Source organism: Perissodus microlepis, chromosome 7 (genome assembly GCF_051167445.1).
Source record: "Perissodus microlepis isolate ML-2025 ecotype Zambia chromosome 7, ASM5116744v1, whole genome shotgun sequence".
In the NCBI taxonomy this organism is placed as follows: Eukaryota; Metazoa; Chordata; class Actinopteri; order Cichliformes; family Cichlidae; genus Perissodus; species Perissodus microlepis.
Window position 1 is genome coordinate 51,172,678 of NC_140467.1, and position 12,590 is coordinate 51,185,267.

The 12,590-nt window shown below is 38.5% G+C and overlaps 1 protein-coding gene across 2 annotated transcripts; it reads left to right on the top strand.

Annotated features, from left to right (window-relative positions):
• Window positions 1-298: 298 nt before the first annotated feature.
• Window positions 299-10,742, top strand: trappc13 (trafficking protein particle complex subunit 13). 2 transcript variants are annotated; one of them, XM_084935758.1, is made up of 13 exons: window positions 299-450; window positions 1,550-1,618; window positions 5,570-5,669; window positions 5,765-5,849; window positions 5,937-6,064; window positions 6,175-6,247; window positions 6,571-6,615; window positions 6,941-6,958; window positions 9,474-9,607; window positions 9,684-9,882; window positions 9,983-10,083; window positions 10,203-10,350; window positions 10,437-10,742. In XM_084935758.1, the coding sequence occupies exons 1-13, from the start codon at window positions 405-407 to the stop codon at window positions 10,542-10,544; spliced, it is 1,254 nt and encodes a 417-aa protein (XP_084791884.1). In that variant the 5' UTR covers window positions 299-404; the 3' UTR covers window positions 10,545-10,742. The 2 variants fall into 2 exon arrangements, with proteins under 2 accessions (XP_084791884.1, XP_084791885.1); XM_084935759.1 differs by lacking the exon at window positions 6,941-6,958.
• The last annotated feature ends 1,848 nt before the right edge of the window (window positions 10,743-12,590 follow it).

A 12,590-nucleotide genomic window follows, 5' to 3' on the forward strand; every position in this document is an offset into this window, starting at 1 on the left:
GCTCTGGATCACAAGTATCCGTGTAAGAGTTATAGTGTTTAGCCTTTCGCTATTTCAACACAGCAGAGGTTATGGCCGAATGTAATGTCTCTTCTCGCCGCTAGATGTCAGTGACGTTTATCATTAATATCACGTTTTATCTATTTATTCGCGGTTTGGATTAGGAATAAAACATATGGTAATATAAATTAAATTGACTAGAGTACAACTTATCAACGGTGACGAAAAGAAAAGAAAAGATTATTTGTTGTTGTAACGCCCATCTCGGACTATTGGAGGCAGTATAACATGTCAGGGGCGTCCATCCTGTCCCTAAATGACATGACGACGAAGAAACTGCTCGTCACATAAGCAGCTAGCAGAGTGGCTAATATCACCCTGATTAGGCTGTTTTCACTGTCAAAATGGATGTAAATCAGGCGAAACAGGAGCACCTGCTCGCATTAAAAGGTATTTTACTGTTAACATATATGTTGTGACTACAGAGGTTGTCTTCATGGTTAGATGTGTCAGTGTATCGCGCTGTTGTCATTTGCTGCTGCTTCAAGTTGCTAGTAGCGCTAGCTAATGCAATATCATGCATTTACTTTTGTGAAGGTGTAAACAAGGCTGATGGCCAGTGGTGCGACTTTAAAGACTATTCTTTTCGTTTGGGGCGCTTAAAACATATATTAAAGACCTTGTTTAGCAAAGTGTAGCTTAAGGAACTGTGTCATAGTGTAAGCTAACTCTCTCTTGTGCTCTTAGTTGTTGCAGCTAATTTATTTATTGCACTAATTCGTTGTTTGTTTGCTTGGGTTGGACTTTTTTTTTTCTCGAGGTAACATTTTTTTTTGCTTCTAGTTGCTCTAATCTGAATCTGACTCAAAGAAAGAACTCTGGGAAGTTAAAGTGTTCATTTTCCTGTTTCTTTTGGTTAGCTTTCAGCTCACCACCCGCAAAAAGAAATTCTGAGCATAAGTGATATCCTGCAAACTGTGCAGCAGTCAGAATACTAACGGTATTACTCAAGTATTAGCTACTGCAGCTACAGGTTTTATGCAGTAGCGAAGGGACGATTTTATTCCCTGTTTTTAGAGCACTTCATGGACCCGGGCTTTGACATTTGTGTGAGGACTGCAGAACATTTTATCTGTTAGGCAGTTACAATTTTTATCAGTGAACAGCGTGTAAGATATGCATCTTACAACAGTTTTGAGACAAACTTCTGGAACTTTAGGCTTACTGCATTTACCTAGAGAGGGAGTTGTAAAAGTTGCATTCAGATAAGGTAACATATAGTTGTCCTTCACACAAAACCTGTATAATTTGTGCGTTTCAATTTTTTTTATGCCGTCCCAATTAAAATGTCAGACCACCACTTTCCCACTCAGAACTTCTTTTTGTCAGCAGATTCATTCTTTGTTGAAATAATCTTTAGATACACCCCTGCTGTGGGTGATTTCAGTAACTGGTAAGTATTCATTCTTGAATGCAGGCTCCTGAATCCATGTGACAATATCAGCTTGGTCACTAATTGGCTGCTAACCAGTTTCACTTTACTTTACAGTGATGCGCTTAACGAAGCCCACTCTCTTCACAAACCTGCCGGTGACGTGCGAGGATCGAGATCTTCCAGGTGAGCCTGTTTAAACTTGCAGACAGAGTTCCACCCACCGAGCCTGAAATGAATTTCACTCCATATTCTTTAGCAGAGCTGTAGCAAACGAGAACAACAGGGGTCAGGTCTGTGAGACTGAGCATCATGATATTATCAGGGAATCCAATTAGCTCAGTTGATGTTAACCAATCCAGTGCAGGACGTGGGATAGTGGGAGGAAACCACAATGGCTGAGCCACTGTACCACCACTCATAGTAATGACAGTTTATTAGTCAGAGGTCTCATACGCATGTTTATCAGGACGCAGAAGATCAAATAAGACATGAACAGTAAAACAACAGCCTTGTGTCCATGGTATAATCCCTTGCCTGTGGGTTGTTGTTGTTTTTGTTTGTTTTTTTAAATTGGTAGTCTAATGCTTTTGTTTGCATTGTGTAAAATGGAAAAGTTAATTCAAGGAGAAATCTGTTTGAACGCTTAAAAGCTTCTTGTTCATTAAATCTCCACCTTTATACATGCATATACAACAATCTGAGAGATTTTTCCCAACTTCTGTAAATTCATGATTGTGTTCGAGAAACTCACAGTCAAGCATTGTGAAGCTGAATGCTGAATGATAAGTGTTTTTTTTGTTGTTGATGTTTTATTTTTTTTAATGCTGTTGTTTTTCAGAGGTCCACGTCAGCATTGCACTCCACTACAGGAAATAACACAAGTATTGAGGCCAAACGTGGTCAGGCAGCTTCCTCAATTTTTTTTTACACTCATTTAAACATCCTCTGTGGTTGCACCAGGAAATCCCACTCAAGTCAGCTTACAAACGAAAACGAGATACTGTGTCTGCAATAGAGTACTTGTTGGGCAAGAAAAAAATAGTTAATATTTTCATGGCATCAAGCTTGTCCAAATGCTATAAAACAGAGGTAGACACATTAAAGTTGTTGTTGTTAATTTATTTCAAACATGTAAACGATATAGAGTTACATTTAGTAAAGAAAATAAGAGAGAGAGAAAAAATACTATACAAAAGTCAATACATTTCAATATAGCTACCGTTCTGATTCATTTACATGTTGAAAGGGAGTGGGAAGAAGTACACACTTATTTAATCCCACCCCATTGCCATAAGTTATCAGTTAATATTTAGTCAGCTTCATTACTGATGTAATATGTAATAAAAATAGTGAACAAATTTCTGATATAATGTATCAGAAGTTTCTTTTGTTGTTTTATTCCCTATCAGCCACTGAGTTATGTTTTCTGAGTTTGCCCATACAGTGGATATAAAAAGTGTACACCGTTGTAAAAGTGCCAGGTTTTTGTAATGTTAAAAAATGAGACCACAGTCATCCAGTCCAGTCTTTGCAGTGTCTCTGTCATCCCATATTTTCTTCACTTTTTTAATGACACAGTCTTTACTGTGCTCTGGGTTGTGGTATATTCAATGCCGTGGAATTTATTTCTGTAAACGTTTGGCGACTGATAAGATCAGCGTGATGCTTTGCAAGCTCTCTGCGAAGCTGCCAACCTTTTCCTGTAGCAGGCAAGTGAGTAAATGTCAGGCGAATCCTACTAGAACGCCTGAACTTTACCTGGGGGTTAATCAGTCTCTTTAACTGATGTCGAGTGTGTACCCAAGAAAACTGAACGCTGTGATTCAATAACGTGAAGTAGTTTAAGAGAGTGCACACTGTTTTATTTTATTTTTTTATTTCTCCTCGAACAGATTTGTTTCTTTTTTCAAATGATTGTGCGGGTTATAGCTCACATTTAAGGTGGAAGCATTTTGAAATCATTTATTGTTGTCTAATTAACATCACAAAAACCTGGAATCTTAACAGGTGTGTCTGTGTTGGGGTGGGTGTAGTAGTTTATAGTTAATTTGCTAATTATGTCAAAATTTTTGCAAAAATGTCTAAAAGGATAAAAGTGACAACTACAAGGTCAAAGGTTAGTTTTGCAGCTTTGCAAAAATTTAGCCAGATGTTATATTTGTGACAATAATCTTCCATCTTTAAACTACAGTTATTTAAGACCTTTTCTGCTGCTGGGTTAAAAATGTGTGTGCTTCGCATCTGTTTCTGGCATTTTTGTAGCAACATCCATATTTGAAGGATTGCCTGCTGTCATTAGTTAAACCTTTATTGGCCAAACATCAGTATAGTTTATACCTTCTTATTAAACCTCTTCAGAATCATCATTATATTTATTAAATGAGTTACTGACTGGCTGGCAGAGGCATTCAACAGCTAAGCAGTAATTCTAGTTCCTTCTTGTTGAATGCAGCACAGAGCAGTGCAGTGGTAACTGAAGTCCATATAGATCAAAAATGTGCTGACGAGTCTAGGTTGGACACCTATTTCTGTAAGTAGTAGGGAAGTTATAGTTTAATTTTAAAGAGATTTAAAGATGAATTGCATTAGTATAAAAACATTCCTTTTTCTTGGAAACTTGTTGGGTCAACTGAAAAATCAATCGGTACCTTCAGCTGACCCTTTTAGAATTAGCAGGATTTTTTCTGGGACCATAACTTTAGTATATTAAGTAAAAATCTACCTCAATATTATAAATAAGTCTTTTTACAACTGCAGCTATTGCCATCTGGTGGCCTTCAGATAAAATACAGGGTTAAGGGTTCAGTGAAGTAGCATATGTATGATGTCTAATGTTGACAGAAACACATATTGGTACTCTCAATGTTTAATCTGTTTATTAAAATTCACTGGAGGAAAAACTTGAAAAAATGTTTTTGAGCATATTTTGGAAGGGTCAAAAACCCATGTGGAATAATGGTTGCTCAAAAAAAAAGTAACAGTATATGAAAGATCTCATCTGTTAGGCTCGTTTTGACACCAGGCTCGTCTTCTAGCTATTACTTTCGGTCCATATTTATATTGTATTATCTTACATTATACATATGGACCAACAGGCGACTGTTGTTGTGATTTGCTGCTATATAAATAAAATTGAATTGTAAATTTAATCAAATTATTTCTGTATTATAATCACTTTCTAATCTTGTCCTTTTCTAACACACTTAAATGTATCCTATAGCTGTGAAATGGAGAAACACACTGGTGTTCTGTGTAATAGTTTAGTTTAAGTCTTCTTTTTTTCTTTCTTTCTTTTTTTAAATCCAATATGAACACACACATCACTGGGTGATCTGAGTATCAGCAAGGGACACTGAACTGAACACAAGGGCTGGATGTCCCCATTCAGAGTTGAGTGAAGTGAATATGCCAAAAAAAAAACATTGTCACAAACTGTGAGAACATCCACTGAAACCCCGAGACCCTCTGTGATCAAGCATGTAGGAGTTGATGTGAAACTGATTTGGTTACAGTCTTAAAATGTATTTTTCAGTCCTTTAGAAGTTATGACAGTTAAAAAAAAAATAACTGTACTCAAAACATATTAATAATATTCAGGGTAGAATCTTGCATGTCTTTATTAAATACATTAAAGTTAATGAAGAGAAAATTATTCTCAGGGCATCAGGTGGAAACTTATATTAAGATGTTAGAACCTGTCACAAAACTAACCACAGTACATATTATTCAGTGAATTGAACACAAGATGTTTGAGGCGGAGTTATTAGAAGGAAAGAAGGAGACGTTGAAACCTAATGGTTTTACCTTTCAGGTTCAGTCTGCTTTGAAACTTCATCTTCAAAGCGTTTTTCTTTAGCTTTCTCATTCTCCTTGCAGCAAACTGAGCGCTCACTTTGTGCGGTGCTGCCTTACAGCATCAGAAGAGCATCTGCCTGTTAGATATCCACACATTATGTTTCTCCAAAGCTAATTCTGTTAGTGTGCAGGTAGATATATATCTTATTGTTTTCATATCACTTATCCTCTAAATAGTAAATCTTTAGTGAGGACTCAAATTTCATGTGCGGGAGCCAAATTCTGGACTACATTATACATATCCGTGACACCTACCTACCCATGTTTTTGTCTCCACAGGGGACTTGTTTGGTCAGCTTATGAGGCAGGATCCCTCCACCATCAAAGGCGCAGAGACCTTAATGCTGGGAGAGATGCTCACATTGCCACAGAACTTTGGGTAAAACACCAATCAGCTGTAACTCTTTAAAGTTAAAAACAGCAGCAAGTGCTTTTTAAAAAAAACCAACTAATTCTTGTCTTCACATCATACAGAAATATATTCCTTGGCGAGACCTTCTCCAGTTACATAAGCGTACATAATGACAGCAGCCAAGTTGTTAAAGACATTCTGGTGAAGGTACTGTAAAGAAGGAATACCTGCTCAGTTCAGATTGTGCGCTTTGTCTTCCATTCGCACGTAATCACGATGTGGTTCCCTATGTAGGCTGATCTACAGACGAGCTCGCAGAGGCTGAATCTCTCCGCATCAAACTCGGCAGTTGCAGAGCTCAAACCCGAATGCTGCATCGATGATGTCATTCACCACGAAGTCAAAGAAATTGGGACACACATGTGAGTGTTGCCACTCCCGAAATGTTTTCCCAACTCACCAGTAATAAAAAAAAAAAAAAAATAATAATAATAATAATCCTGTTTGTTTGTTGCTGTTTTCACATTTCCAGCTTAGTATGTGCAGTCAGTTACACCACCCAGCAAGGGGAGAAGCTCTATTTTAGGAAGTTCTTCAAGTTCCAGGTAAGTTATGGTTCAGTGTTCTAATTAGGAGATGGTTGTAAAGTCACGAGTAAGCTTAGAGATGAGTGGAGAAATGCCACAGAGCTACAACAGATTGCCTTCCTCTGTGTGGGTTTGGTGTCAGGCAATCTTCTTCCCTCAGTTCAAGAACCAGCTGTAGCCTTGCTGCCTTTCCTTTAGATGAATTTCTGTCACTCTGATTCCCACTTTCAGTAAAACTCCAGTTGGACTAAACAGTACTGCATGGAAATATTATTTTCAGCTCGATGGCGGTATCTTATGAGAAAACTTCAGTGTTCAGCTTGCAATCTATTTTTAATCAGGTTTTGAAGCCGCTGGATGTGAAGACGAAGTTCTACAACGCAGAGGTAAATTAGCTCTTCTCAAGCAGAATTGCGAAGCTCTTATTTCATTTTATAGTCAGGAACATTTGCAATAGAGGCAGTTAGCATTAGTTAGGCCTCCATGAAAACCTGTGTGCCTCCAGGTGAATAAATGATCCTGGAGATAAGTGGTTTTCCTGGATAAAAGCATAAAGCTTCCCCCCCCCCCCCCCCCTTTTTTTTTTTTTTTTTAATACTCTCATTTTCATATCAGTAGCTTCGTGTATTGCAAATATTCATTGTCATCAACATTGGCATGTAACTCCATTTGTTTACTGTGTCTTGTCTTGTATTTTATTTTCTCCATTAGAGCGACCTCAGTTCTGTGGTAACTGTTTCTTCTGTTATCATCCCTGAACATTAGCTTCTACTAATCATTTCTGGCGATGGACACTCTTTCTTTCTGAGCTCATACAAATGTGCAAAGTAAAAGAATGGAAGAAAGTCTGAATATAGAAAAGATCTTCAGTTCAGTTAAAAAAAAAAAAAAAAAAAGTTGATTATTGTTTGTTACCCCTTGACATAAACTTCCATTCTTTTTCTTTTGCCATCTCTTTGTTTCCTCTTCTTTCAAACTGATCCTGCACGGTGTTTGTGGTGTCACATTGTTGTGAGTGGGTACGGCATTGATTGCGGTTAGCATCACAGAAGGTGCTATGATTAATCTCGTATCTATTCGTCTATATGGGAATGATTATGTAGTAGCGCAAGTTCAGCGCTGCTCGTTTTTAAAGTGGACCTATTACTCTTTTCATATGCTGTTCCTATTAAACACCAACAAAAAACCTCTGCAAAAGCACACACAACAGTAAACTGCTAATAGCAAGCATGTATCTACACTATGATATGAATCATGTGATTAAAACGCACGTTACTTTACAGTGTTTTTCTGTTAGCTGGCGTTTCCTTAAGTTGCACTCCATTTGACCTTTCAGGGCTGCCAGTGTGCAAAGATCACAGGCTTTAACCTGCTTCAGTTTCACACAGGTTTTTTCCTTTGTCATAGAGAGTGGACATCCCTAATGTGGCCATCTAATCAAACAGCTCAGACTATAAGTGCAGAAGCCCCACCCACCTGCTCTTCAACCTTCTGTTTGCAAGGGTCAGCCAATCAGAACAAAGTTACTTAATTTGTGCTGTGAATCACGAAACGCTGCCCTAGTGCAGTCTGAGAATAAAATATTGAGCTACAAAAAGCAATTTAATAGGTCCACTTTAACTTTTGTATCACTACAATTATGCTCTCAATAGTTAAACAGCCAACAATGACAGAAGTCTTTGACTATAAGCACTAAAATGTGAGGTTTGGCTGATTTCACACTAACTTCACTCAGAATGATCAAGTCACTTATGAATAACAGGCACAAACTAATCCACGCTTCCTTCTTTTTGTTTCTCACTTTACAGTTGTGGCTGCACAGACAAGTTTACTGTTGTAAAGACATCTGAGTGTTGCTCAACCAGAACATCAAGTAGCTTCCTAATTAAAATAGGAAAGCAGAACATTCTCCACATTTCAGGCATCTAAATTCTTACTATGTGACAACATAATTTTCTCAGGGATTAATAAAATACTCTGATTCTACGTTTGAGATGCATTTATTATGCCTCTGCACAAGTAAATAACTGTACTCTTAACCGGTAATGATTGCTCTCGAATATTAATAAACTTATTGTTTTAGTTACTGCTGAGCGACTGAGCAGCAGTATTGAATTTGGCCTGTTACTACACAATACCAATACTTTTCACCTTTCCAAATGGTTTCATTTTTGAGCTGACCAATTTTATATATTTATAAAATCGGTGTACACTTGCAAAAGTTTTATTTTTCTATTTTTTTTTCTAGTTTAAGCCTCTAAGAACTTTTCTGAGCTTTCTAAGAACCCATAACTAGGGTGGTTCAGTGGCCCCAGAAGTATAGTTGTACACCATAAGATCTAAACTGGTAGAGCCAGACATTTACTGCCTGGCGTTACCTTGCTCCACATTTCCTGTCTTGACAGTACTGAACAAATAAAGTCAAACATTTCTAAACATACTTTCATAAGCCAAACTGCTTGATGTTTGATAAACGAATGTTTCACTGTGCAGCCCGTACTGTGCACCTGCCGGCCAACAATTGTACTAATGTGTCCTCAAAGGTACACTGAGCAAACTTAATAGGATTCAGTTAAAGTTTTTCTTTTAATGCCAGTCTTCTCATTGACATTCAATGTATAACTCCTATATGACCAAAGAAATTTAAGGTTCACATTTAAGTCTGTCTTAAAACACCTCTCAGATGTCTGTAAGAGTTACAGCTTCCTGTGATCTGTGGTGTCCATGCTGGCTGTGAGAAACTTCCATACGTTTCCTAGAAGAAGACAGAAAAATCTGATTGCTCTCTGTCATTTTCAGTGAGTAGAACATTAATTGCTTTCAAGAGCAGCACTCGCAGCATCTGTGGTCTGTCTTTTCTTTTTACACGGCGTCAGAAGTTATATTTTTAGTATCATTCCTCAAAGTCTCAGAGCACATTTGTGACGACAACGGGTCACAGATGTGCTCCCCGGTAAAGAAGTAGCGCATGCTGTGAGAACCAATGAAGCAAGTGTGCTTGCTGGATCAGGAGGTTTTACCCACTTCCCTCGGGGAAATAACCATGAGAAACTAACAGCCTCTGTGAGCATGTGAATATCGTTTTAAGACAAACTTTAAAATATGAGCTCATCGTTTTGAAGCTGGCACATTTGCCTCTGTTAATACCTCACATGTTGCTCAGTTCACCTTGGAGATTATGTAACTTGTTATAAAGGCTAACATCAAATAGCCTGTTAGTGTGATGCTGTGCTTCTGCGCTCAGACAGATGAAGTGTTCCTGGAAGCGCAGATTCAGAACATTACCACCTCGCCAATGTTCATGGAGAAAGTGTCTTTAGAGCCATCCATGATGTACAACGTTACAGAGCTCAACACGGTCACACAAGCAGACAAAGGGTAAAACAAACACCATGTGTCCTTATTTTTGATAACATTTTACACTCAATACTCAGCTGTAACTTTTCCTCTGCAGAGAGTCCACATTTGGGAAAATGTCCTACCTGCAGCCTATGGACACACGGCAGTATTTGTACTGCCTGAAGCCAAAGCCGGAGTACGCAGAGAAGGCCGGCATCATCAAGGGAGTGACTGTCATAGGCAAGCTGGACATTGTATGGAAGACCAATCTTGGAGAAAGAGGGAGGCTACAGACCAGTCAGCTGCAAAGAATGGTATCTTGATCTGTTAGCCTACTGCTAGAACAGAGGCGCTCATTTCACTTATCCTCTTATGAATACGTTTAATACAGTTTAATCCCCACGTGTCCTCCAGGCTCCAGGGTATGGAGATATTCGGCTGTCTTTAGACCTGATTCCTGACACTGTCAACCTTGAAGAACCTTTTGACATCATCTGTAAAATCACCAACTGCAGGTAGAAACCCCTGAAAAATGAAATCGCCCTCATAATACAACCCTTAGTATTATTCAGCTCACTGAGGGGTTGAATTAGCCCATAATAACCAGCTTTTCTCTGCTTTTCTGATATTGCAGTGAAAGAACTATGGACCTGGTGCTAGAGATGTGTAATACTAGTTCTATCCATTGGTGTGGTATATCAGGGCGACAGCTGGGGAAACTTAGTCCTGGCGCCTTCCTCTCACTGCCCCTCACAGTCCTGTCTTCCGTCCAGGGTCTGCAGGTACGATCCAGACTTTGCAATTGACCGTGTGCTCAGATCAAAGTGCTCTTTACCGACTTACTCGTGTGTTTGCCTCTTTGTTTCAGAGCATTTCTGGTTTGAGGCTCACAGATACATTTCTGAAGAGGACGTACGAATACGACGACATTGCACAAGTGTGTGTGGTCTGCCCGTTTACGAGCAACGAGTGCTAGGAGTTTTCTTTACCCTTTTTTTGCATTTTACATATGAATGGACCAACTGTGGCATTCTGCACATGACACTATCTTTTTTGCAACTTAATGGAAGAATATTGTATTTTACAATTAATTGTGAATAATATAAATCACTTTCTTTGAAAATAATGATGTAAATGTGCATAAATGTTAATAAATCTGTCATCTTTGATTTAATATTGCTTTTAAAAAGGTGCTTCATGGCATCTGTGTTGGCTTTTGTTATTAAAACTCTTACAAAGGCACAGACATATATTTACCGACTTGATCAATGAGTGTTTTTGGACATTTTTGTATTTAACTGAAAATTTCTAATTATATTTTTAATGTGTTGATTCATGTGGGAATAATCTCCACCCGTCATCTACTTGGAGCTGCTCATTTCTTGCGCTACTAGTCATATAGAAAAAAAATAATTAAATAAAATGTCAAGGCTAAGGTTAAAGATTTCAATATCTAAATTCATGTCACTGAATTCACTGAAAATATAAATATTCAGAATAAAAATACACATTTTTAATGAAATGTGACATAAATTTATGTATAATTTGCTTCTCTTATATGTGTTAAAGCAACATTTCACGTCTTTAAAAGCGAAAGGTCAGCCTCTCCATCTGTGTAGGAGGCTAATTGAAACACTGTCAGTGTCCAAAGAAAACCATAAGTCTTTAAATACACTGATCAACAATTTAAATTAAAATAACTCTTTGAAAAGACATCAGATCTCAATGGGAAAAATGCTGATGTGTGTGTAATGTGTTAGGAATGAAAGGACGCCACATTGTGTGATGGAAATAAAAAATATTAATCTATGGAGGACTTGATTTAAAGATGGAGCAAAACCTATTTCTAATAATGTCCTGGTCATGTAGGCCCAGTCAGTAGTATCAATTCCTTCATCCTCCAGGAACTGGCTGCATACCTCACCACATGAGGATGGCACCAGAAGGAATCTAGGACCCACTGTGCTAGCATAAGGTCTGTCACATGTGCTCTCCTGTGTTAAAAGCACAGGGCACCAGTGGTGGACCTGCCATTTCTAGTATTCTGTGGTATATACCAATCGGGCTTCACAGTGCCGGGAAGTGAGCACAGGTAGTAGAGGATGTCGGACTCTCGGGCCACTCTCATGAAGTCTGCTTCTGATTGTTTGGTCAGACATTCACACCAATGTCCTGCTGGAGGTGATTTTGTAGGGCTATAGCAGAACTCACTCTGTTCCTCCTTGCACAAAGGAGCAAAAACCGATCCTGCTGATGAGTTCAGGACCTTCTCTGGCCCTGTCAAGCTCTCCTAGTAACAACCTGTTTCCTGGAATCTCCATGGTCTTGGGACTGTGCTGGGAGACACACAGCAAACTTTCTGGCAGTGGCACATACTGATGTGGCATCCTGGAGAAGTTGGACTAACTGTAGGGTCCAAGTATCCCCTCATGCTACCAGTGATGACACTGATCCTAGCAAAATGCAAAACTAGTAAAAAAAAAAAAAAACCCAAAACAAAACAGAAAAGATGAAGAGGAAAAAAACATTCCTGTTTTGGGGGGTGTCTCATTTTTGCCCCTCTAGTTCTGCTACTGTTACTTTATTTAACACCAAAGTGGCTGAAACAACCCCCTCTCTTACTTAACTGATCACATCAGTATCCCACAAGTTCAACTGACTCGATGCTGTACTCTGATTAAAAAGTTCCCTTCATTTTTTCGATCACTATACTTTCCTGTTCCAGGTCTCACTCACTGTGGGGTCTCCTTTACCAAAGAGTCCTCAGAGTGGCCCCTGTAAATAATCCTACTCTTGCTTACCAACTCCAAATTCTTGTTGAAGTTCTCATGTTCCTAATAAAGACTATTAAACTTGTGACTGTGTCTGGGTCTCGATGTTCTGGTCTTTATGACTATGGATAATTTGAAAAGTGGTGGTTCATACAAAATCTTGTATTTGTTTGCAAAAACTAAAGTTCTTTGTCAGTGAACGGTTTATTGAGCTCAAAATGAAAACTTAATTTGAAATTATGTGAAGCAGA